The sequence below is a fragment of the Balaenoptera borealis genome, assembly GCF_965194805.1.
Source record: "Balaenoptera borealis genome assembly, chromosome: 15".
Taxonomy (NCBI): domain Eukaryota; kingdom Metazoa; phylum Chordata; class Mammalia; order Artiodactyla; family Balaenopteridae; genus Balaenoptera; species Balaenoptera borealis.
In genome coordinates this window covers 53,655,394-53,681,171 of record NC_138871.1, presented here as the reverse complement: position 1 = coordinate 53,681,171, position 25,778 = coordinate 53,655,394, and the positions used below count along the sequence as shown (strand labels likewise).

General features: G+C 49.8%; 2 protein-coding genes across 4 annotated transcripts in view; one reads left to right on the top strand and one right to left on the bottom strand.

The window, feature by feature from the left end:
* The window catches only part of ATP6V1E2 (ATPase H+ transporting V1 subunit E2), a 454,269-nt gene that overhangs the window by 88,936 nt on the left and 339,555 nt on the right, over positions 1-25,778 (bottom strand). The gene's annotated exons all lie outside the window — the stretch shown is intronic.
* PRKCE (protein kinase C epsilon) overlaps positions 1-25,778 on the top strand; it is a 596,864-nt gene that overhangs the window by 462,870 nt on the left and 108,216 nt on the right. For 2 of the 3 annotated variants that reach the window (XM_082358123.1, XM_082358124.1), the window contains 3 exons: positions 6,992-7,130; positions 12,442-12,630; positions 16,442-16,588. In XM_082358123.1, the coding sequence (XP_082214249.1) occupies positions 6,992-7,130; positions 12,442-12,630; positions 16,442-16,588 (475 nt within the window). Of the gene's footprint in view, positions 1-6,991; positions 7,131-12,441; positions 12,631-16,441; positions 16,589-21,862; positions 21,893-25,778 lie in introns of all 3 variants that reach the window. The other variant, XM_082358125.1, reaches the window with a different exon arrangement.

Sequence of the window (25,778 nt, the reverse complement as noted above, 5' to 3'; positions counted from 1 at the left end):
GCAGCTGTGTGGAGTCAGCTCAGCGCTGCTTCTTACCAGCCCTGTGACCTTGGGCAAGTGACTTGCCTTGCCTTGGGCAAGTGAGCCTCCATTTCTTCATACATTTAAAAAGCTGGTTGATGATAGCAGATGTCGGCAGGGTTGGTGTGGTCAGGGTTCTTGTCTCCTAGGATAATGGCAGAGGATACTGTAGGCAGATGCACCCTTTCCTGATAGCCAGAGCATGGCTCCCAGATCCCTGTTTGGCTTAATGATCTGGGTTAGGCCGTCTTGGAGCTTTGATCACTGTTAAGACTTAAATCAGAGAAGTAGTTGTCCGCCAGAGGTCCTGCGAAGAGACGTTTGGCAATGTCTGGAGCCGTTTCTGGTTGTCACAGCTTGGTTGGGGGTTGCTAAGAGCATCTAGTGTGTAGAGACCAGCGATGCTACTAAACATCCTACAGTGCACAGGAGAGCTCCCCACAACAAAGAGGTATCCAGCCCAAGTGCCAGTCCAGCTCCAGTGTGCCAAGGGTGAGAAACCCTGGACCAGAGGGACAGTGCATGACCTGCTCCTTACCCACTTCTCTCCAGCCCCCACACAGCCCATTGGGACATCTGGCAGCTCGGGGAGTCAGGGAGGTTCCATGGAAGTTCTCACAATCCTCAGCCTAGTGGAGAAGTACAGTAAGGAAGTCTTCGATCCAGGTGCCATGTGACAGGGGCTATAATAAAGGTATTCTGCCTGAGGAAGAAATTCTGGGAGCCCCACCCGCTAAGATCAGGGACTACCAAAGGTGCTCACTCCCACCATTATTCTTTAGCATTGTTCTCAAGGTTCTAGTCAACACAATCAGACAGAAGAAATAAGTTAGAAATATAATCACTGAAAAGGAGGAGGTAAAAATGATCACTAATTACAGATGATTTGGAAAACCCAGGAGAATCAACTGGAAAAACTCCTTTACAAAAATAAAGATCATTCAGTGTAGCAGCAGGGCACAGAATGGTTAGCAGAAATCAATAGTTAGTACAAATATGTGTAACCTGATAGAAGATATAATGGAAGAAAAGATCCTATTTACAATAGGAATGTGAAATATAAAATAATAACTTGGATTATTTAGAAGTAGATTCAGTAGCAGTTAACATATAAAACCCAGACAACGGTGCTTTAAATACAATACAAGTTTTTCTTTTTCATATGAATGTTATCTGGAAGTATAGGTAGTCCATTCCTGGGGCGTGGTCCTTATCTTTATGGTCGAAGGTGGCTGCTAAGACTCCAGGCATTACATCCTCATTCAGGCAATAGGATAGAGGAAGGAAAGAAGAAGTGTAAGGCTCTTCCTTTCAAGGAGACTTCCACACATCTGATTGGCTAGAACTTAGTCACATAACCATGCCCAGCCCTAAAGAAGGCTTTGAATTCTAGTTTATAGCTGCATCACTGTGTGCGTGGCTTAAAAGAAATCAACATTCTCTCACTAAGGAAGAAAGTGAGAATGAATATTGGGACAACTGGCAGGCTGCCATGAAATATAACAAAAGTGTATTACAAGATCTATAGGAGAGAACTTTAAAATGCTCCTATAGGACACAGGCAAGATTTGAACAAATGGAAAAACAAACAATGTTATTGAATAGGAAGACTCAACATCATAGAAAGATCAATTCTCCTTGAGTTAATTTATAACTTTAAACACGTTTCCAATAAAAAACATCACTAGGAATTTTTTTTTTAACTACACAGATGATTCTAAAGTTCGTATGGAAAAGTAAATACACAAGAGTAGCCAGGAAATTTTGAAAAAGAAGAAGGGGACCAGTCCTGCTGGCTATTAAAACATATTTTAAACCTACAATAATTTAAAAAGTATGGTACAGATCAATGTTATAGAGTGAAGGGTACAGAAATAAATCCAAATATATATGGACATTTAATACCAGTATTTATTAAAGGTGGTATTTCAATCAATGAGGAAAAGATGAACTATTTAACATATTGGATTGGGGCAACTTACTAGAAGTCTGGAAACAAAGTTGGATCTATACTTCACACCTTTTATCAGGACAAATTCCAATTATATCAAAGACTTATGTTTATAAAATGAAAGCATAAAAGTACTAGTGAGAAACCTTGGGAGAATGCTTTTATAACTTTGAAATGGGTAAAACAAAGACTTTCAAATGAAAACATAAACTCCAAAAACCATAAAATTAAACATCAGTTCAGTTACATCAAAAGAAATAAGATTGGCCTGGCAAAAACCAGCATAAGCAATGTCAAAAGTCAAAGAGTAAACTGGGACAAGCATTTGCAATTCTTAGCCCACACAAAGGTTGTTTCCTAATATAGAAAGAACTCCTAACAATCAATAAAAAACAAACACCACCAAAGGAAAATAGGTAACAGTTCACAGAAAAAAAAAAATACAGATCACTTTTAAATATAGGAAAAATGCCCAAACTTACAGAGAAACCTAGGGATATACTGAAATACTGTTTTTACCTATCACACTACCAGAAACTTGGTAGCACACCATGGTAGCAAGCAGGGACTATCATATATGCTTATGGAAATGTAAACTGTTCAACCTCTAAGGAGGGCAGTTTGACAACATTCATCAAAATCCACATTTTTTACTATTTGACTCAGAAATTTCTACGATATGTGTACAGTTACTTTCATATACGCACAAGATGTCATATGTACAAACTTAATCACAGCAGCACTATTTATAATAGCACAATATTAGAAGCACCTTAAATGGCCCCCCCAAAATATGGTGGAGTATCATACAGCCATAAAAATGAATTAGTAGACTCTTCATGTGCCAAGACAGAAAGATCTCCAATATAGCCAATATATAAGTAGAAGATATAAGGTATGAATGAGTGCATATAACAAGCTCCCATTCAGTTAAAAGGGAGGAAATGAATGTACATTCACATTTTTTTTAATAAATTTATTTATTTTATTTATTTATTTTTGGCTGTATTGGGTCTCCGTTGCTGCGCGCGGGCTTTCTTAGTTGCGGCGAGGGGGGGCTACTCTTCGTTGTGGTGCGCGGGCTTCTCATTGCAGTGGCTTCTCTCGTTGTGGAGCATGGGCTCTAGGCACACGAGCTTCAGTAGTTGTGGCACACGGGCTCAGTAGTTGTGGCTCGTGGGCTCTAGAGCGCAGTCTCAGTAGTTGTGGTGCACAGGCTTAGTTGCTCCGTGGCATGTGGGATCTTCCCGGACCAGGGCTCGAACCCGTGTCCCCTTCATTGGCAGGCGGATTCTTAACCACTGCGCCACCAGGGAAGCCCCACATTTTCTTATTTACGTATAAAGTGTGACCAAGAGGATACACAAGGAATGAGTAAAAAGCAATTGCCTGTAGGGGGAGAAAGGGGTGTCTGGGGAACAGAGGCAGGAGGGAGAATATTTCCTGTAGGCCCTTTACACTTTGGACTTTATGAACACATGAATGTATTAACCTATTGAAAAAGATTGAATAAAACTATTAATAGATCAACTTAATAAATAAAGGCTAGTTACATTGGCTCAAAGGGAAAGGGATGTTGCTGTATCTGTTTCCATTATTAAAAAAAAAAAAAAAAAAGGAAAAAAACCCTACTCCTTAAAAAATGTCCCAGTCCTCAGAAGTGCCCTGGCCTTGTATTTGGGGACTGAGTAGAGAGGGATTGACGTCTAGGCAGGAGCCCCTCTTTGCAAAACTGTCAGTCCACGAGTTTGACAGGTACCTACTGTGTGCACAACCATGACCCGAGTGCCAGGGGAACTTTCTCTCAAAAAGAAAAGTCCAGTCACCCTGCCCTGCAAGCTGGGCTTCAGAGCAGGCAAGGCTGGGAAATGATTGTTCCCGACCCTGCTTCCCAGGGAGGCTGAGGGACCCCTAGGGGAGAGACAACACTAAAAGTCAAGAGGTAGAGAAATCTTAGGGCAGGAATGGGAGCTAGAAAGGCAGGGGTCCTGGCACAGCAGTGCTGGTAGGAGAAGGCAAGGGAAATCATGAGGGGACCACCACTCTCAGCCAGCTGTGCAGCGAGCAGAACTTTGGGGGTACCACCTTCTTTCTGTAGGCTCCGTCCCCTCTCCCTTGCAGGGAAGGGCATTCTCTCTCCTCTCTCTTTCTCCACCTGAGCAAGCATGGCCCTGGGCTTCCCTGAGTGCTCCCATCCCCTGAAACCCCACTCAGGAACTCACTCAGAGCCCGGGACAAGACAAATTTGGTCTCTGTGGTATGAGTATTTTTCTTTTTAATGAGACTGAAGACCCCCAGAGAAATAAAGTTCCAGTAGCGGCCTTTCTGGCCCCCAGGGGTCTTTCAAGCTGTGCTAATCTTTCCTGTTACAAAAGGAAAGGAACATAAATCACTCTTCCTTGGGACTTGGTTTCCCATGGGGAGTTGGAGTTTAGATAAATACAGGCAGTGGAGGGGGACTCCAAGGAAGATGTCAGGCATCATAGACAGGACAGTGGGAAGAAATGCTTTGGCCTGGGGCCTCCCTTCGCTACAGCAGAGGGGCAGCTGCTGAAAAACATGCTCGGCCCTGGTGGCCGCCCTGGGCCTTCAGCAGGAGTGACTTCTCTCTCCAGGGAGCAGAGGGGCAGGGAGCCCAGGGACGGTGTGCACCTAGGCCAGGGCAGGCAGAGAAGAGCGGGAGGTGGGGAGAAACTAGGTGGTCCACCTTCTCTTGCTCTGAGTAGGAGCCCCCCGAGCAGAAGGAAAGGCTGAGCCTGATGGGCCGGAAACACTGAGTCGCAATTTTCAGCACAAGGGCAAGGTTCGGGTTGGCTCAGAATCTTCTGAACCTATTCCATTCATACAAATGAGAACGAGTCCTTCCTATGACATAACAAAGGCTTTAGAAGAGAGTGCTTGAGCGATGACATGCGGGGTCCTTTATATATTTGGGGTTGGTGGCTGGCACTGAAAGTCATCCACCACTGAGAAGGCAGGAAGGTAGGGGAGTGTAGTGCACAGAGGCGGCGGTGCCAGCCTTCAGAGCCAGGGACCTGAGTTCAGGTCACAGTCCCACCAGCACCCTGTCACCTTACGGAAGTCACTTGCCCTCTTCCAGTCTCCCTGTGCTTGTTTCTGCCACCGTCGTGCAGAGTGTGCTCTTCCTTACTCTCAGGGTTGTTCAGAATACGAATGTGGTTTGTAGACTACCAGGTGCTTTCCGCAGGTTGTGGTTACTATTAGCGTGGGTGTTGCCATGGTGATCATGGTGGGCAAGGGTAGGTCTTGGAAAGGCAACTTTATAGACTGGAGAGCATGTAAGGGGCCCTAACTCAGCAGGGCCGTGGGTCAGCCTCTCAACCACTCAAACGTTTGCAGGACACGCTGCTCCCTCTCAGTTTCCTCGTGAAGGAAGCAGCTGTTAGGGTATTAAAGACTGGCTACTTTCACACTCCTCATCACAGTAACCCTTCACGCCAGCACATGGGGTTACAGACCAGCAAGATGACTGCACCAGGACCACACCCCAGTAGTGATTGCAACCCAGGCCGCCTGCACCCGAGTCATGTTCCCCTCACTGCTCCCCCCGCACACCAACCAGCGCGGAGCCTTGACCACACACGGTGGCCAGGGTGGGGACTCGGGGAGCCCTGGTCCCAAGGGCTCGGGCGCACTCTTCTTTCTGTAGCTCCCAAGCATTTGCTTAGAGCAGCACATTTTATGTGCTTTCTCTTTTCTCAAGAAGTCCCAGCTGTGTGAGGAAATGGGGCCACGGGTGCAAGACAGGCTGGCCTTAGAGTGCTTCCTGCCCCACCTTTGCACTCAGGCCTGGATTCCTGACGGTGGCCGGAGTTCAAGTCCAGACGCCAGCAGGCTTGTGAGAAAGGCCCCTCTTGCTCTGTGTGCCGGGGAGTCGGCCTTCTTTGCAAGACCCCCCCACCCCAGAGTGACTGCTGAGAGAGACCCAGGGTGAGGACCTCCATCGAGATCTTTATATGGGACAGGTCTGGAATTTGCAGACTTGGGGAATTCTTATCCAGAACCCTAGATTCTATACGAGATCTTAGGGGAAACCCGAACTGTAAAATAGGCCACATGGAAGCTGCACTGGCTGAGGCCTGAGAACCACCCAGCTCTATGGGGCCTGGTTATTGCAACCAATGGGCCTTCCTTCCTGCACCCAGACCCTTCCCCTGCTTGGCCTGCTTGCCCCTAAGAGACTGATCTTGCAAATGCGTCGTGTGTGCTCGTGCAGGCTGGGGCTTCAGTTACCCTCAGCCCCTCAGCATGAATTTTAGACCCCTCTTCCTGGCGTTCTGGGCTCTTCGTGTTTGGTTTCAACATGTCTGTCTTGCCTCACCATTTACTGGGACTCAGTTCTCTGGTCTCTTCACTGCCTTTTGCATGTACTGTGTTGGCCTTCCCCTCCCTCCCACCTTTTCTCTTCATGCTCTGTCCAGACCTTACCACCTAGCCAAGCTTCTCTTGAGAGTCAGTTTCCTGGGAGCCCTCCCTGCCTGCACCAGCCATCAATGGTCTCCCTCCCCCGCTCCCCCCAAAACACAACAGCTCACATAGTGCCCTATAAAGTAGCACCTAGTTCTTATGTGGTTTATCTGCTTCATTGGTGCCAATATGTGTTAGTCTTGTCCCACCACCTGATCCCCATGATTAACTCATAAAGGGAGGGGCATAAGTTCCTTCTTTCTCTCTTATCAAGATCTGAATAATATGGATTTCAGCATATAGTAGGGCTTCAATAAATAGCTGCCGACTTCTTTAAACCAAAGCAGTGTTAAGACATTCCTGAGGTTACAGAAGCTCCTCCCTCAGGCTGGAATGAATGGGGGGCACTTTTGGGGGTTGGCCATTGTGGGCAGGAGCCCTGGACTGGGGTTGGTTGTTGGCAGATCAAGCCTCCTTGAAGACTTTCCTTTCTGTAGCAGATTTCCCTGAGATGTGCATACCTCTCCACCTCAAAAAGGTCATATTGGGCTGAGTGAAGCATTAACCATGTGGTTCTGGCCCATCTTATAGGGATTTGAAACTGGACAACATCCTTCTGGATGCAGAAGGTCATTGCAAGCTGGCCGACTTCGGAATGTGCAAGGAAGGGATTCTGAACGGTGTGACGACCACCACATTCTGCGGGACTCCTGACTACATTGCTCCCGAGGTAAGACCATGGACAAAGGGCCACCTCCTCCTGTTGCCAGGGCTGAGGCCTGAGTCCATCCCCATATGCCAGGGTCATCTAGCGGTGCTGGGGAAGGCTCTGGAAAACCAGAATGGATTCCAGGGAGGAGGGAGAAAAGGAAAGGTAAAAGGCTTGCCGACTTCTCCATAAGGAAGTGGTGGTGATGGGGAGATAATGGTGAACTGAGAGTAACAGGCCATTCCCCAAAGCTGGCCAGGCCCTCACGGAGCATCCTCTCATCCCAGTCCAGAACTACCAGCGAAACTAGGACCAAGAGACGTTTGTTGACTTGTATGATTGCTTTCAATTTTTAATAACCAGAATAACGGAGAGCCATTGATAAAGGCAGTGATTAGCTTTATCAGCTATAATTTGCCTATAGTGGAACCAAGAAGTAGTTGCCATTTCTAGTGCAGCAGTGATTCCGCATAGCAGGCACACAGATTGAACAGGAAGAGGAGAGTGCCTGGGCCTCATTTTAATAGAGATCAGAGATGTTCATGGTAAGCCTCGCCAGTAGGTTGCCTTTCATGGGAGCTGCTTGGGTGTTTTGTTCATCATAAAGTGTTTGTTTGCCTTCAGCTTCTGCAGGTCGGTCTTGCCTAGACTGAGAGATATCTAGTGTGGTATGATTCAGGTTTAAGACACAGTCTGTCATAGATACTTAATGAAAATGGTCCTATGTGTTCTGACACGTGTGAGATGAGCAGGAAGTACCAATCCCCTTTAAGCATTGTCCATGGTGGGTAGGGGTTAGCACAACCAGTTTTCATTTCCTTCCAGTGGGCATTGTTTGAGCACCTGCTAGACACAAAGCGATGTGGGGATGAAGAATTGACTAAGACCCTGGTGGCTCTCCTAAAATGACTTTGTGTCTAAAGAGAGTGACAGATAAGTAAACAATGAATTAAGCAGAATAAATAGGTACACAACACAAGACAGTAACCTCAGGGATCAGGAAGGGTTTCTTAGAGCACCTGGTGGATGAATTGAGTTGTAGAGAATCAGCAGGATTTCCTTTGGTGGTATGGAGTAGGGAGCATTCCTGAAAACAGCAGGAAGGACTGGAGTGGGCGTGGGGCAGGCAAGGAGGCTCAGTATCCCTGGGCTCTGAATCCTTTAAGGCAGGGCTATGTTTCTAATCTGGGTACTCCCAAGCTCCGGCACACTAGTCAGTCTCTTAGTAATGGTTTGTTGAATGAATAAAGGAATGAGAACTTATGATACTCCAACATGAGCAAAGACCAGGGGATGAGAACATTCTTGGCCTTTTTTAGAAAGGAAGATAGTGTGGCTAGAACAGAGGATTTCTTAGTGCTCTTAGTGATGAACAAGATTAAGAAAAAGGACCAAGGAAAGTGGCCTTTATTCTGTAGGATCTGTGGACCCACTGAGGGTTTCCCAGTGGAAGGAGGGTCATCATCAGACCTGTCCCAGAAAGAAGACGGGCAACAGCAGTGTAGATCAGAAGCCAGAGGGTCAGGGAAGGATGGTTGAGAGTCTTTCCACAGCCCAGACTAAGACACAGGGGGGCCTGAGGAGGGTCATAGAGTAAGGATGGTAATAGGTAAATTCTCACTGGAACCTCCATCTTCTAAAAGATCTGAAGAATAGAGATTTCAGTCTGTCTCTACTAGTATGTTCTCTTAGCAGGGACACTGGGAATTTAACCTCCAAGGAGAAATCATTGAAAGTAAGAGCTCTCGATTGAGACTTGCTTTTTCCACCACCTTCCTCATTCACTCTTTATCATCAGAATGCTTGGTTCTAGGCCCTCTGTGAATTGATGCCAGAGTCAAAGGGTTGACAGCCCAGTGTACTAGTCAAGGACCCAGCCCAAGATAAACATTCACTTTATGATGAACAAAACACCCACACAACTTTCCCAAAAGGCAAACCATTGGTGAAACTCACAATGAATAACTCTGGTCTCTGTTTAGAGTGGGCCCTAGACACTCTTCCTTCCCATTCTACACTTGTGCCAACTCTGCAGCATCGCCACTCCACGCGAAATGAAATCCCTGGTCTTACTGTAGGCAAATTACAGCTGATAAGGGTATCGCTACCTTTACCAAAGGGTCATTGGGAAGGTTAAATGAAATTATGCCGCTAAAGCATTTAGCACAGTGCCTGGCGCACAGGAAGTGCTGGGTCAGTGGCGGCTCCATCACAGTCATCATGCTCGTCGGGTTGTGCAGTGGGGTGGGAAAAGCACAGGCCTGAGAGTTGAGATCCCAGGCCAGACTTAACCACTAATGCCCCCATGTGATCTTGACCAAGTGGCAAAATGTTTTTGACCCTCAGGTTCCTCATCTTTCAAATGGAAAAATAATTCCTGCCCTACCCACCTCATCAAGCTATTTTGAGAATCTAATGAGATTAGAGCATGGAAATGCTTCAGAAAGCATAAGCCTGTATTCAGATAGGAGGGGTTGTGAGACACCTGGCTAACCCCGAAACCAGAGACACGTTCTGAGGCATTAGCTCTGCCCTGGGGCTTCTCTTCCCACAGTGTGCCCTTGGCTGACCTCCATGGCACCCCCCTCTCCTTTCTCCATGCCCAGCCCCCGCTCCCCATCAAATGGCGGCCAGCCCTGGGTAGTGCCTGGTGTCATCGGGACCAATGCCTGCTCTTCTACCCCAGCTCTGACCCATCAAGGGGTTGGCTGCTGCACCAGGTGCCCTCCCATGGCATGTGAAGCCTTGCCCTTCTCACCAGCTCCATCCGTGACAAGGTGATTAGGAAACAGATAATTAGGGCCAAGCCTAAGGGGAATTTTAGAAAAGATGCCACCCAAAATAGGAAGGCTCTGGAGGGGCCTGGGGAAGGGTGGGCAGGGCTGCTCTGTGGTTTACCCAGCGCCATCCTGTCTGAGCACACACAGGGCTACCCGGAGGCCACCTCCCCACCACACTGAGGAGGCACAGAACCCAGCTGTGCCACTCCCCAAGGCTGGAGGGTGGCTTCCTTAGCACCAAGGCCCTCAGAGCCCAGGAGAGAAGGGGGCATGCCCAGGAAGATACACACGGTGGGCACACCTGGCAGCCAGTCTCCCTGAGTGTTGGAACTGGGCTGGTCACAGGGGTAGATTCAGAAAAATGTAGAGTCCCTACCCTCTGGTGGCTTATGGATGCCCTGGGGAGACAGCTGACCATGAAAAAAGTAGCTCAACTGCTGGTAGTATGTGGAAAGTGCCTGCCAGATCTTAGGGCAAGGGTCTTAGGGTGTCAGAGGAGAGGAGAAAAGCTGGAGAAATCCAGGAAAGCTTTCTGGAGGAGATGGGTGATAACCATGACCTTGAAGGTGGTACCACGGTGAGCCAGGCTGGGCCGCTGGGTCTTTCAAGGTTGAGGGAGTCTTGGGCTTTGGCTTTCCCTTCGCCTTTGGAACAGAGCAGAGTTACTGGCTCCTCAGTGGAGCCTATAGCTCTGACCTTACAGATACCCTGTGCTGACCACTGGGCTGAGACCAAAGGTCCTAACCAAGCAGCTTTACCAGCCCCAAATAATTTAAAGTTGGCTGCATTTGCTCACATTCCTTTTCATTCTAAATCCTGAAGAGTCCTAAAATGTGCATGTTTTTACTGTTTTCAAAATGCTTCTACCCATCTTTTGATTTAATCCCAAGCAATCTACAACCTCTAGAAGGGCATTTTGAGTAGACCCGAGACAGTCTAGATACTTGGGTTCAGCCTTCTCTTCCATCTTGGAATCTGAGAACTGAGCTGGAGCCTTGTTCTGTAACAAGTTAACTGAGAAGTTACCTGCCTGGGGTGTCCTGCAAGCTGGAGTGGCCCTTGCCATTTTGGGGGGGAGAGTCCTCAAAATACACCCCCCTTGGGTACATGCACTCCAGCCGTGCTTCTCCTCCACAGCCTTCACCTTTTGGAGTTCTTTATAGAATGACAGCGCTGAGAGCAGCCAGAGATGTCCTCCCACCCACCCGCCTGTCTCTGGGCAGTACCATGCCTAGTCCTTCTCTGACTGAGCATTATTTCTGCTCTGAGCCAAACACACATCAATGACCTGCTACATTCTATATAAACGTGGAGACCAAACCTTATAGAAGAAAAACTGGATTTAGTACCACCTTCTAATTATACAGAGCTTTGTATTTTGCAGTAGGTTTTCAAAATCTTCCACCTTAATTAATCTTGTGAGGTTAAGCTGAGAATCTGAGCCTCATCTGATAGATGAGGAAGTCAAGTGACTGGCTTGAGATCACCCAGAAATCAAACTTGGAGTGAAACTGGATGCAACCTTGTTTATCTTCCATATCCTTCCAGCACATGGCCAGCGCTGAAGAAAAATTGGGATGGGGCAGTTACTTGCTTTTCAAAATTTCTGCAGCTTCTTGACTCAGAATAGAATTCCTCTTGTGCACTGACATTCTGATTCTGTTTGTAAAACTGCAGTCCTTACACACCATTCTGCAGGAAGCCGATGGTGCTGAGTATTCAGCATCATGTCATACGTGCATGTAACCTAAGTGACTTTGACTGCACACACTTGGTCAGAGGGAGAAAAGAGAGAGAGGCAGAGAACATAGATAAGAAAAATGGCCACCGTCAAAGATAAAATGCACCAGACAACCAAGGAGGGGATTTGATTCGAGCTCTTGGAATAGGGAGAACGTTTTTGGAACACCTCAAATAAAAAGGGGGTCTGGGGCTTTATAGAGGCAAGAAAACAAGGATTCATCAGCGAGCCGTAGGAAAGTCACGGGTCTTTTCTCAGAATATGCAAGAGCATAGTGATCCTTTATGATTAGAACACAAATGGGTGGGGAGATTTATTAACTCTAGTTTCTTTTCCAAGAGCACAGGCCTCCATAAATTCAGCATTGTCACCATTTAAAGAGGACTAAGATTCTGCTCACCCTTCCACTCAGTGAGCCGTGCCCTGGGCTGAGCGTGCAATGGGAGACCCAAATTTGCTGCACGCACTCACCCCGATTTTAGTGTCAAAAATGTGCACAGCTTTTTACGTGGCCCTCAATTCAAGTCAGGAACTTCATCTGATGCTCAGGCAAAGAAGCAGCAGTTTGTTCCCCCTGGAAGACAGACTGTGGATATTGGTTTTTGAAAGCTGGCCCCCAACATGGTGCCTCCCAAACTCAATTGTCACTCAACTTGCTGATTTAGAACCTAATTTTATGTAAGGCAGCTCCGCCCTACAGAGGAGCAAGCTGGAAATAGAGACGCGCGTCTTCCCACGGGCGCTTGTGGCGCAGGTGTAGCCACAGAGGGCAGCCTTCGCTGGACCCTGACATTGCCCGTCTCCCAAACAGATCCTGCAGGAGTTGGAGTACGGCCCCTCGGTGGACTGGTGGGCCCTGGGGGTGCTGATGTACGAGATGATGGCTGGTCAGCCCCCCTTCGAGGCCGACAACGAGGACGATCTGTTTGAGTCCATCCTCCATGACGACGTGCTCTACCCGGTCTGGCTCAGCAAGGAGGCCGTCAGCATCCTGAAAGCAGTGAGTCACTGGCCCTCACCCACTTTCTGGTCCCCTGGCTTTCCCACCTCTCTCTCTCCCCGCCCACTTCTCCTTTCTCTCTCTCTCTCTCTGTCCCACCTCTGCTCACTGCTGAACAGAAGGGGCGGAGGGCAGTCACCGCTGGGAGCTCAGGCCCACTGCACCCGCTCCTGCCAGAAATGGGGTCTGGGACAAATTACTATTCTTGTGGGAAAGGGACACCATGTCTGTGTTTCCCGAGGAAGGCTCCATGCACCTGGGTCCTCCAGTGCTGTAGATGGGGCAGAGCCAACCCCTGCTGCACTGGGGTCACCCCTGCTGCTTGCACTCTGGGGGCTGGACCCTCCTTCCTTACCTGCCACCCATGGCCTGTCTTCCTCCGGGGCCTGCAGTGGGGGAGGGAAGGGAGGCATTGTGCACCTGTGTCCGCGACAGCATCGCTGATCAAAAAAGATGTGTCCACTTAAGATCCCTGTGGCCCCGCTGGATTCAGATGTAATAGAGAGACTGCCCCCCCCCCGCCGCCAACAAATAATCCCTCACAGGTGACAATGCTTAGTACTTGCTCAGCACACCCGTTGCTGCATTGTAAGACACTTGTACTGTGGCAAGTAAGTGAAGTTACCTGTCCCCCTTGGAATGCTGGGGGAGCTGAGGTGCACGGAAGGTAAGCAGACCAGCTTACCTGGGAAGGGTCACCCCGCTGGGCTGAGGCCACGACAGCCCAGGAATCTTGACTTCCGGTCCTGGCTCCTTTCGCCCTTCAGAATGCCCCAAAGTTCAGAGTCGGCATGCCTCAGTCACAGAATTTGCCATATCCAAATACCTGCTGTACCGTGATTTAGTTTTCTTGTTTTTTCAATCAAGTCCCCAAATCTACCTAATTATATGTATTTTATAAAGAAATGTTATGTAACTATCATAAATGGAAAGAGTATCACTTGTCATAATTAATTAACATAAATTATCCAATGAAAATGGTAAAAATGACCTAAAATCATTTCGCAGGTATCTGGCAGGGGACATGTATCATATTTTGGAAAATGCCACAGCAAAACATGTTGCTTCTTTCTGCAGTTCATTTTTTCCTTACTCTTCCCTTCTTTCCCTCACATCATTTCTTTCCTCCCTTCTGCATCTATTTCTCTTTTCTGCCCTCCCTCCTTCCCATTCACTGATTCAATGAACGACCATTTGTTGAGTGTTTCCAGTGTGCGGGGCATTGTGCTAGAATGCTGAGTAAGCACTGGTGAGTGTAACAGCCGTCATCCCTGCCTCGTGGAGCTTGTGATCCAGCGGGAGAAGGTGGGCAATAAATAAAAAACACATCCATATGTGGTCACAATTGGGATAAGAGCAGTGAAGGAAGCAAACAGAGTATGCTCATTCACTCATTCATTTATTCAACACGTATTTATTGGGCATCTAGGATGTGCCAGACACTATACCAGGTGCTGGCTAAGGAAAAACCTGCAGCACCCGAGGCAACCAGAACACCCCCAGCAGAGCTGGTCACTCACCCTGGGCCCTGAACCCCAGCCTGACACACTTTCCTGTGAGCCCCCTGCCGGCACCCCAGGTGGGCCCTTTCATTATGGATGACCTAGAGCAGTGGTCTTCAACTAGGGGTGATTTTGTCCCCCATCATCCCCCAGAGACATTCGGCAACGTCTGGAGATGTTTTTAGTTGTCACAACTTGGAGGGGAGGGGTGCTATTGGCATCTAGGAGGTGAAGCCCAGGGACGCTGCTAAACATCCCGCACTGCACAGGACAGCCCCCAAAGTATCCAGTCCAAAATGTCATCAGCACAGAGGCTGAGAAACTTTGGCCTACAGAGATTCAGAAGAGGTCGTGCCTGTGTCAGCTGGTTGGTGAGGGTGAAGTGTCTGGGAAAAGAGAAGAGCCTCTGGCTCGGAGTCAGCTTCCTGAGACGCTAAAGCCTGTGTGTTTATCCGTAGCCCTGATACTTCCCCTCCCAGAAGTGGGAGGACAGGAAGAGCTGAGGAAGCAAGGAGAAGTCTTCTACTCCCTTGGCCTTGGAACACTTCACTTCCTCACATTGTCACCTGATTCTAGGGCCAGGCCAGGTTTTCCATGACTCTGGCCACTGATCTGTGTCTCTGAGGGCTGCTGCCTACATGCAGAACTCTCCAGAAAGCCATCTGCACCAGAGAGTTATGCAGTGCACAACCTGTGCAACAGTAAGTGGCAGTCCTGCTGCCTCCCTTCCTCAGCACTGTGCCCTGAGGCCCAGCCGTCAACCCGCTGTTCACTCATCTCAATGTACTGAGTGCACAGTGGGAGCCAGGCACTGAGCCAGATGCTGGGAAGAAGGAACTGATTCCTATATCATAGAGCTCACCAAGGAGAAGAGATGTTTAGACAAATTATAATTTAAATAAACGAGAAGCATGGGGTCTTAGATGTCCACAGAGTGAATCTGGGGAGGCTTTACAGAGGAGGCAGCATTTTGACTGGTTCTTAGAGGATAGTTAGGGGCTAGAGAGGGGCCTTGGACCAGGCAAGTAAAGGATGCAGATGGCGAGCAAGAGAGACTGGCTACAGACTGAGTAGTTTGTGTGTGCCAAACTAAGGGGTATGGACTTTATCCTGTGGGCGATAGGAATCGGGGGTGTGTAAGCAGGAGTGACCTCTGCCAGCTGTTCGATTAGAAGGATGAAGTGTGTTGGCACCATTCCTAACCCCTCACTCTCTCGTCCATGGCTCCCCTGCCTTTCAGGGGTGCCAGGCAGGAGGCAAGAGGAGGCTCCTACTGCCCAGGAGAACCTCCCTTGCTGATGAAGCCTAAAATGCTATCATTATAGATTTATCCCTTTGGATTATAATTTGTCCTCTTAGGTTCCTTTGTTTAAGTCTAAACTCTCAGCCTTCACCCCATGAAATATAATACTCAGTCTCTGACACACATGCACACACACACCCCTACCTTTATTCTGGGTGGCTATCAGAAATATTTCCACCTGCCAGCACTGATTTGTTTCAAGGTTATGTTACTATACATCTGCTCAATGAAATTAACATTTGCCATCAGGACTGACTCATTTAATAGGAATAATCATTTCACCTGGGTTTGTGAGATCACAAGACACCAGCCAAAAAGTACAAAACACATCAATGTGTTTTTTACAGACAAGCATTGAGAAGCAATAAGCCTTTCTTTTTCTTGTTTTTTATCTGTTAATCTGTGTGGGGTTTTGTGCTAGAGATTATAAAGTCAAATTTTTTTAAGAAGTAGGAGGGCCTAGGTCCAGGAAAAGGAAAGAGGAGGAGGTGCCTTTGATAATTGACCTTAGCATGAATATCTGGTCTTCTTTCCTTCCCTCAAAAAGGATTGCTGACCTCTCAGTATGAGTTTATCAGACCTCAGTCTCCCTGATGAGAAGACTTGAGAATCTGAGGGGGAATCAGAGGGTTAGAAAGAGTCTGAGTTCCTAATCCTGACTTGATACCTTGCTGGCTGTTTGACCTTGGCCAAGTTAATTAACTTCTCTGTGCCTCAACTACCTCACTTATAAAGTAGGGATCATGATAGTACCTCAGAGGGTCACGCTGGATGAAATGAATCAATGCGTGTATATGTAACACTACGTGTAGAACAGTGGCTGGCGCACAGTAAGTTCTGTGTAAGAATTAAAGAGCACCCTGAGGGGCAGAGCCCCCGAAAATGTAGAAAATGGGCTTGGGAGGTGATGCTAAAGGTGCTGCCTTGGCTGAGTTCCGTGTTCCCCTCACAGCCTGTGCCTGCCGGGCCTTTGTCACCGATTCCGTCTCTCTCCTCATCCCCGCAGTTCATGACCAAGAACCCTCACAAGCGCCTGGGCTGTGTGGCGGCACAGAACGGCGAGGATGCCATCAAGCAGCACCCGTTCTTCAAGGAGATCGACTGGCTGCTCCTGGAGCAGAAGAAGATCAAGCCGCCCTTCAAACCTCGAATTGTAAGTAGACCCTGAGCTCGTTCCACGGCGCGGGCGGGCCTGCTTCCCGTCCGCAGAGATGGGGTTCTGGGCACATTTTACAGCCAAGATGACAAGGGCAGGAGGTCGCCAAGAGGCCCCCTAAAAGAGAGTCTCCTTGGCCCTGGGAGTTTACTGTCGAAAACACATAACCGATAGCGGTAACCAAGGTGATGATTTATATGGGACACAGAAGAACCTTTTGTACTTTAATCAAATTTTATTTATCTTGATCAAAATTATACATGATACCGGTTTTCCATGTGTGGTAGCAATATATAAGGTTTCCTTATAGATAAGCTTTTTTTTTAATGAGTCAATTTAAAGAAAAATATTAAGTAACTAATTGTCGCAGTCATTCTGTGGAGCGAGCACAGAGCGTGAAGCTGAGACTCAGAGATGGCCATTTGAGGAAGACTGTCCCCAGGGCTGCCCATGGGTGCTGGCTCTATAAGATGCTGTTTCTTTAGGCCACATCTCTGCCCTCTCTGATCCGCTCTCCCTTCTGCCTTCTCTCCAGCCTCAGCACACACTCCTTCCAGGTTCTTGGGCCTGTTGTGCTCATGCCAGTCGGAGGAGGGTGCAGTAAAGGGTGTTTGACGCTCAGAGGTTGGAAAAAAGAATAGGCCTGTCGATTCCGGGCTTAACTCAGAGACTGTGTCGTGGCAGTGATCTTCTGCTGGAAGGGGAGAGGGTCGGCGGTGCTCTCCTTAAAATTAGAGAGAGAGAGTGGGTGTGGGTGTGCATACGTATGCATGTGTGTGTGTGTGTGTGTGTGTGAGGGGGGAAATTCTTAGCTCTGTTGGATCCTAGCCCAAGGAGGCAGTCATTTAGACTGGGTAGCATCCTGGGGGCGAGGGAGGGTGTGTAACATAGGAGGTTATAGGGCAGAGCCCCAGAGTCGTGGGGCTGGGGTCTCGGGCAGGGAAGACCTGAGATTATCCAGTCGGCCCTCAGTCGCCCCACATTCCGTCAGAGGACCCCTTCTTCCTCACTTCCAAGTACAGAAAAGACCCTCCTGTGCTTTGGGAATCATCAGAGAGGAAATCTACTATATTCCGAGACATTTTCTGGGGGGCAGTGGTTGAGAGTGAAATGTTTCATGCTGTGGGTAACTCTCAGCTGAAGGGTGTGGTCCGGGCCTCAGCCAGATGAGAACGTGGCAGGTGGACGGTCCCTGGACACTCAGTCCGGTCTCCATTCCTCGTTTGCTTCCTTCTTGGGTTTTTATGATTTTCACTGGCTGGCACACAGCCTGGACCAGGCTAAATTCAAGTTTACCTTCTTTCTTTGTTAGCATCACCCACAGTTCTGGGGCCTGTTGTGCCAAAAGCCCGTGCTGTGGGCTCGGGACAGGGCTCACCGCGTGTGCCAGCCTGCCTGAAGGCCGCCCCACCCCATCCTGAGGGTCTCTGAAGGTGGCCTTTAAGGACAAGATGAGCCGACAGGGTTCCCCAAAGTGAGGGGAAGCAGGAGGCCAGAGGCCAGGCAGGGGAGGAGAAACTGAAGACTCAGATCTGAAGGTGAAATGTTATTTTAGGTTCAATCTAACTTAATCAATCCAAAGAAAATTGAGAAGTAGAACTGAGTAAGGAATCCGGGCCCAACAAACAGGAACCTGGGACGAGAGCAGGGACCAGTCGGCCAGTGCAGGTCTGCAAGATGACTTGAACTCCAGTCTAGACACCAGCTCAACAAAAGGACTGGACACGAGCCTTGTGGGGGGAGGGGGAGGAGTGGCGGAGCAGCTTTCTCCCGGGGATGCAGCCTGGAGGGGACAAGCGCCAGGGGACCATCAGCAAAGTGTGTGAAGGGAAGAGGGGGCCTGGGTGGGGCAGAGGCAGGCAGGGAGTCTTTGCCGAGAGGCCACAGGGAAGCAAGGAATTCGGGAAGCTCTTTGTGATAAAAGGCGCAAGGAAGCTCTAAAGGATGGATTCACAGAGAAGGGTCTCTCACTGGGGTAGAAGAGTGGCAGATCGTCACTCAGATCCAGTGGAGGTGATTCCTCTGAGATGGCCAAAGACCCGAGTAGCTCTGGTCTCCAGGAGCTCTTCCCAAAGCCCTAGCCATGCCAGGGGCTCCTCAGTGGGGCTTCCACCCTCCTGAACTCTGAGCCCAGTGAAAATGCAGACCTGAGCGGAGTGACACTTTGAGCGGTCCCTGGCTTCCCTGGAGTAAGGCGAGGGCAGGAAGGACAAGTGTGAGATTTCTGTGGACCTGCAGGATGGGCAAGGAACCAGACAGAGGAAGGGGGAGGGATGAAGCGTGAACCAGGAGGCCGAGCAGGTGACCCAGTCCGCTACCATAGAGCTGCCCCTGGCCAGGGGTGCAGGTGCTCCTGCGGTCAGGGGGTGACGGCCCCCAGGAACCAGCAGTAGAAGCCCATCCTGTGGGTCAGGTGGGACTACCTCTCTACCTAGAGCACAAGAGCTCTGCGCTTCCCTTCCCAGGGCCTCTCGAGGGTCCCCAGCCTGGGACCAGAGGGCAGGACTCTGCTTGCTTCCTTCGCTGAGGGGCTCAAGTAGGCTTCCAGGGGCTGTCCAGGAGCTCCCACCAAGTTCAAAACTGTCTTAGCGTTCCTAAAGACTGAGTTCATCATTGCCTTGGAAATCATCCTCTGTGCATGTTCCTACTCGCCCCCCACAGACCTCCAGAGTCATCCTCAACACTGTTGGGGGTCAGGGGAGAGGGCGTTTATTTGGTTGGTTTGAATTCAGTTTGGAGGAGAGAATTAGAACATCCAAAGGAAGAGTAAGAAGGGAAACTTTGTGTGTATGTGTGTGTACAAGAGGTGTTTCTGGTCATATTTGGAGCTGAGTAATGTTGATCCTTACTGAGTTCTCGGCTATAGGTCATTCAAGAAGTATTCAGGTTATTTAGATCTCTGATCACAATTATATCCTTGGGACTAGAGATTTCTCTCCAGAGAAATACTAAAATCAGAAAGGAAAAGAATAGTCTTCATCCAGTTAGCAGGTTGGAAAGGTGTCCCAAATCTGTCCCTTAAATGAAAACTTGTTTCTGAAAAATGTTCATGGCACCACCCTGAGTCATCTGTGGGCTTGTGTACAAGAGAAACAGATTTTAAGTTGAATTAAAGCCCACTGCAGTGGCAGACATACTGTGTTTCTCATCTCTAAAAGCCCTGTAACACCAATGTGAAAACTCATACAGGCGTTTATAAGCCATCACCCCCACTAACCACCTCAGGACTCACCACGGGGGTGTGGGACCTGCCCGGCTCGGATGCCAGTGGTGAGCACGGCTCTGTGCTCCAAAAGCAGGGTCAGCCTCACCCCCAGACAGAATAGATGGCCACACACTAGAGGTCATTGGAGAGACACTGGGAAGCCGAGGTATGTCTCCACGGAAGTCATCTTCTGTTCACGGGGCAGGGAGTTCCAACACAGGACAGGCTTCCCGTGGGCTTCAGGTATCACATGACTTGAGGACACATCAGGTGCCTTCCGAGGAGAGCAGCGGAAGAAAGGTTTTGTCGGAGAGAGGAAAGAAAACTGGTTCGGAGCCTGACATTGGGAACAAGTGGCCAAGATGGTGGGTCGCAAGCAGTCAGGGATGGTGTGAGTTTCTTAGATCTTAGGGACAGACTCCGAGTCAAAGGAGAGCCACTGTGAGAAGGAAGGGGACAAGTCTATGAGCAAGCATCTCCAGCCCTGCACCTTGGTGGTGGCCTGGAGAAGACACTGGGCATGAGTTTTAGCAGCAAGGAAAGCGATGCACAGACTCCCCTATCTCATCGGGCTGAAGATCCCCAGGGCGTTCGGTCAAGGTCCTGGGGCTCGTGAGGGAACTCCAGGGCTCCTCTTGCTCCCTCCCCATGCCCCGCTGATGCCACACCAGGATACCCCTAGTCCCCAGGATCCTGCTGAATAGCTGCTCTCCACTCCTCAGCTGGCCCTACTGAATCTGAGCACCCTGGGGGGCATCCTGCCTGTCTGATTCAGGAAGGAGTTGGTTTTGTCTGGCTGGGGGGAGACTGGGTGAGATCATGTCATCCAGTCTAGGAGTTATGAAGAGACAAGACGTAGTGGCCTGTTTTCCACAGCTCCTGACCGTCCCCACTCCCCCGCACAGACGGAGCCCCTCCACAGCTGGTGGGCACAGCCAGCCTGCACTCTGCCCAGGTTGGCTCAGCTGGAGGCTGGGGTCCCTGGATCACCCCCCACAGGGGCTGAGGATATGGCAGGAGAACAGCTCCCAGGCCTGGTTTCCATCGCCTCTGCAGGAAGCCTCGCCCCTCTAAAGATATCACCCAGGAGACTGTCCAGATTTCGTAGCTGGAATTTGGCCTCTGGGCAGGTTCCATCCCATACTTCAATTGGCTGCTGTCCCCTCCAGGCCTTCGCCTTCTTGAGATGTTTGCTGAGCTGAGATTTCTGCTCCCTGGCGCCTGAGCCTCCGTGTCTAACCACTGCCCTGACTCGCCCGCTGTCAGTATTCCACTGGGTTTCCTGCCTTCAGCTTTTCATCCCTTTGCACTAACCCCACCCCAGGGCATTTTTCAGTGGCTTTTGCTTCTGCGTGGAGATTTCCTTCTCATCTTTCCTCCCAGCTATCTTATCTTGTATATTCTCCCTCCTCCACTTTCCTTTTTATGCTCCTGTCCACCCTTTATCCACCCACATACTCGACTGATGTTGCACAAGCAATGTGCCATCAACACCAAACCAGAGACTTGGTGCCATCATGCGCTCAAATCAATTTTCTGGGGGTGGCTTGCTTCAGAGCAAGGGCATACAGCAGTGGACGGGTGGGGGAATAGGAAAGCCAGCGAGGCTGGATCCATGGCCTTTGATGCTGGAAAAAGTCGCCAAGCATAGAATTCACTGGTCTATCCCACTGGGGATTTGGTTCCAAAATGGCGGCATCATTTGCTGCCGTTAAAAGTAGCCCATTTAGCTTTTGTGTTGCCATTGGGCTTGCCTTCCTTGGGGACTGTAGGGGAGAGAAGTGATGTGTTTGGTGTGGTTGAAGGGCATCATCCAACCCTGTAGATCTTGGAGGTATTTTGCTCACTCCTAGCTTCTCTCCTGCACACACCTCCCCCGCCCCAAACGCATTAGGCTCTGAGATTATGGCTCCTGGGGCTTCGGCGCTGGAATGGGGGGGAAGCCAGCAGAGGAGGGAGAGGTCTGCCTCCCCAGCAGCCTAGCTGTCCTCAGTGAAAGCCAAAGATAATGAGGGAAATGCCAGCCAAGTAAACTTCTCTTTGTGTACGTGTTCTCTCTTTTCAAGTTTGCTTCAGTGTGAATGTCCCTCTTTAAGGTAAGGCCTCCAGAGTGGGGAGTCTTTCCAGGTAGGTGAGCCCTCAGACCGGGTGACATGGAGGCCCCTTTCAACCTCATGATCTGTTCCATCCAGCCATCCACACTGCATGGCGGGACCCCCAAGGGAGGCCTTTCCTGCATGCTCCTGCATGACTGGGCTGTGCTGAGAGAAAACTGGGAAGTGGGCCTGAGACCCTCACACCCTCACCAACTCAGCGGCTGGAGGAGGAGCCCTGCCGAACAGGCAGCCCCTTCCCCTAAAGCCAGCCCACTGGCCCAGGGACCTGGGACCTCCTGAAAGCGTGAACCATGAAGACAGAGCCCCGGGGACCATGAGAGACTGTCCTCATCTTCCACCTGGCAGAGCAGGAATGGGGCCCAGTCGGTCCCTGCAGACATGTGAGGATATCCCGCTGGCCTGTGTCCATGCCAGAGTGAGAGCCTTTAGCCTCCGAGAGGCTGCAGGGTCCCGCCAAGAGCCAGGATGTTGGCCCGGGGCTGGAGGGCATGGGAAAAGTCCAGGAACCTGTTTTTAGTAGTTGGCCCAGGTGATGGCATGGAAAAGTGGACAGGGCACTCGCTTTCACCCCAGAGAGACTTGGGTAGGAATAAAATTGCTGTCACAGGATAGTCCTGTGAACCTGGGAATTCACTTCCAGCCTCCTAGAGCCGCGACCTCCCTATGTGTAAAATGGGGTTGAGAATACCCGCTCACAGAATTACTACAGGGTTAGTTTACAAACCTCAGATGCTTCGCATACTACAGATTCTCAATAAATTTTAGTTCCTGTCTCTCCATTCATCACCCCCAACCCAGCTTGTTGAAGCCCCTCTCCCTCTTATCCCAAGACTCCAAGAATCAAGAGTTAAGGATTGCAGGAGGTGGTGTGGTATTTGGAGTCTGGGGTGTGGAATCAGGTGCAGCCAGGTTCCGACTGGGGCTCTAGGATCTTGGGAAAGTCACCTCATCTCTCTGAGCCTCAGTCTGCTGATCCATAGAATGGGGATGATAAAATCTACCACACTGGATTGCTGTGAGGAGAGGAAAAGCTAATGATGTGAGATGATTAGGAGAGCCCTTCATACACAGTGAGTGCTGGGGATGGCGCTGATGCTGATAGTGATGGAGACAGTGGGGGTCTAAGCTGAGGGAGGCCGGTCTGGACAATATTTCTGTCCCAAAGGGGTGGAGGGGCCAGGAGTTCAGATGAGGGATGACACCCTGTGCTCAGGGGAGCAGCCATCCATTACAGGGCAGAAAGGCAGAGACTGGCAGAGAACACAGTTCAGACTCTGCCCGAGAGCCTCCTGGGGCTTAATTCTGGCACAGCCACTGGTCTGAGCTGGGGGACTACTAGAAGGGAGGTGCTGCAAGACAGTTACTCACCCCAGATGCCAATATTCCCAGTCCTTTGCTCCTTGGAAGACCCCCAAGGTTCCCCAACTTTTATTCTGTGAACTTGCTCACCAGCTTTACTCTTCTTGCCTTTGGTCTCGACAGTGTTTTTGCTGAGCACGGCTGTGTGACTCTCAGTGCCCCAGCCCTGAAGTGGTAGCAGTCACAGCTTCCCAAGTATTTCTAAGCCAAACAGCCTCAGTGGGGCGTCTTTGACTCTACACAAGAGATTTCTCCATCAGGGAATTCTGACTGCAGGAGCGTCCCTGTGGCCAAGGGCTGGAGGGCCCACATGTGATTCACTTTGGTCCTCCCAGCACCCACCCCAGGGGAGGGATCTGAGCCCTAGGCTGGGCATTTCCATAAGCTCCAAAGTTTTTATTTATGACTTAACTAGCTGTGAGGTTGGGATTCGCCTTCATGGATTCACCAAACTAGTGTATATTGAATTTAATCTCCTCCCTGCCCCATCAACACTTAAGGTAACACACACATCCTACCTGGGAGCATGGGACCTACTAGGCTGTGCCTGATTGAAAGTGGGGAGAGCAGGAGCCATCAGAGAAGGTTCTCGAGAGTTGCTGGATCTTGGCAGAGAAAGCCAGGAAGGGTTAGGAAGAGAGAACTACGCAGGACAAGGCATGAAAGGGAAAAGGGAAAGGCAGGATTCAGATCAGCTCTTTTTAATGGGTATTTAGTGAGCATGTGCTCTGTGCCTTCTGGGAAGCCCTGGAGGGGAAGGTAAACAGAAGAAAAGAATCCCCTATGAACACAAACACGTTCACATCACCGTGTGACGTGAGGAGCTTAGATGGCAGGAGGAGATACTGAACACGGAATACTTGAGGAATACCAGGCAATGGGATAAAATTCAGGATTTGACTTTGGGAGGGGAGTCTTGAGGTTTGCCTGTCGAGGTTAGAGGACAGAACGCGAGAGATGGCACGAAGAAGATGGCCTCCCCAGTCAGGCCTCTGTGGGTCACAGGAGCCACTTCCCACCCGAGGTCTCATAGAAGATCTTGTCCAGGAGGGCCACGTAGCTGGATGAGCAGTGCCCTCCTGCCTGTCTCTGCAGAGAAGGCTACAGGGTGGTCCTGCAGCCAGGGGGGCGGGCATAGTGGTCAGAGGCTGGATAATGTGCGTCAAAGTAAAAGCAGATAGAATCTCAAGCTTTTCCCATGGCGGGGCTCCGTCCTCCAGCCCTCAAGCCAGCATTTGCTCTTTGAAGGGTGTAGGCACCAAGGGACATTTTGCCAGCTGACAGGGTTCCCCCGTCCACACCAGCCTACAAGTCCAGGACCTTGAATCTCCAGGGCTGCATCTGTCATAGCGGAGAGAAGCTCTTGGAAACCCAGTTTTGCATCTCGGGGGATCAGTGCCCTGTTTACTCCCCATTGTTTGTGCTGGGATAAGGGGTGATAACAGAATTGGATTTGGCCTCAGCTAGATGCTCAAACGTTATTCTAGAGTTCCAGGGTCTAGCAAACACACATTGGGTTTGTGAAGCTTCATTAATGTTGTTCATCAACCTCAGTCTCTTCAAAGAGAGAAGACCTGGCTCACGGGCCTGCATCTTTTCGAGACTGCATGTTATTCGGGCTCCTCCGTTCTGAGACCTACTCCACCCCCAAAGGGGTTTTCTTGAGCACAGAGCTTGGATGTCAGTGGAGTATTTCAGGTGTGTGAGCCCAGCTAGGTGTGGAGGAGGGTCCAGAATGACGGGGACAGTGAAATAAGATCATTGCCTGAAGTAGGGAGATGGGCAGATAAGACTGGAGTGGGGATTGTCAGCTGAGATGACTTAGAAAATAAACCAGACCTTGACTGGGAGCTTCAGCCGCGCCTTCCTTCTCCCCGCGAGCAACTGGCACCTCCCCTAGTGTTGGAAGCGACAGGATTGATGATCCTCCCGGGGAGGTGTGGCAGATTCAGGCTACAGGTACCCAAGTACCTAGGATGTGGGTGTTCCACTGAATGATGCAGAATACCCTCACCCCAGAACAGGAGATTTCAGAACTTAGCCCTGACGCTGTATCACAGGCAGTGAGCTGAGAGGAAAACACTGGACGGGGCTGGGTCCAGGTCCCTGCTGTGAGAGTCTGTGAAACCCTGAACAAGGCACTGAATCTCTCTGCTCCTTTCCTGTAAGGTGAGGGACTTGCATTGTCCCTAAGATTTCTCCCAGCCCCAGGCACTCTGTGTAAACGTGCTCCATGAGGGCAGGGATGTGTGCAGGTTTTGAATCAACTTTATTATAGTAACATTTACAGAGCTGAAAAGTTACCTGTTTAAAGTGTCCATTTTGATGCATTTTAACAAACCTACGTAACCACCGGCTCATGAATGTAAAGAACATCTCTGTACCCAAGCAGTTCCCAGGTGTCTCTGCCCCCGGCAGCCCCTGATCTGCTTTCTGTCCCTGGAAAGGAGACTTCTCTTTCCTAGAGCTTCACGTGTATGAAGTCATGTTGTATGCACTCTTTTGT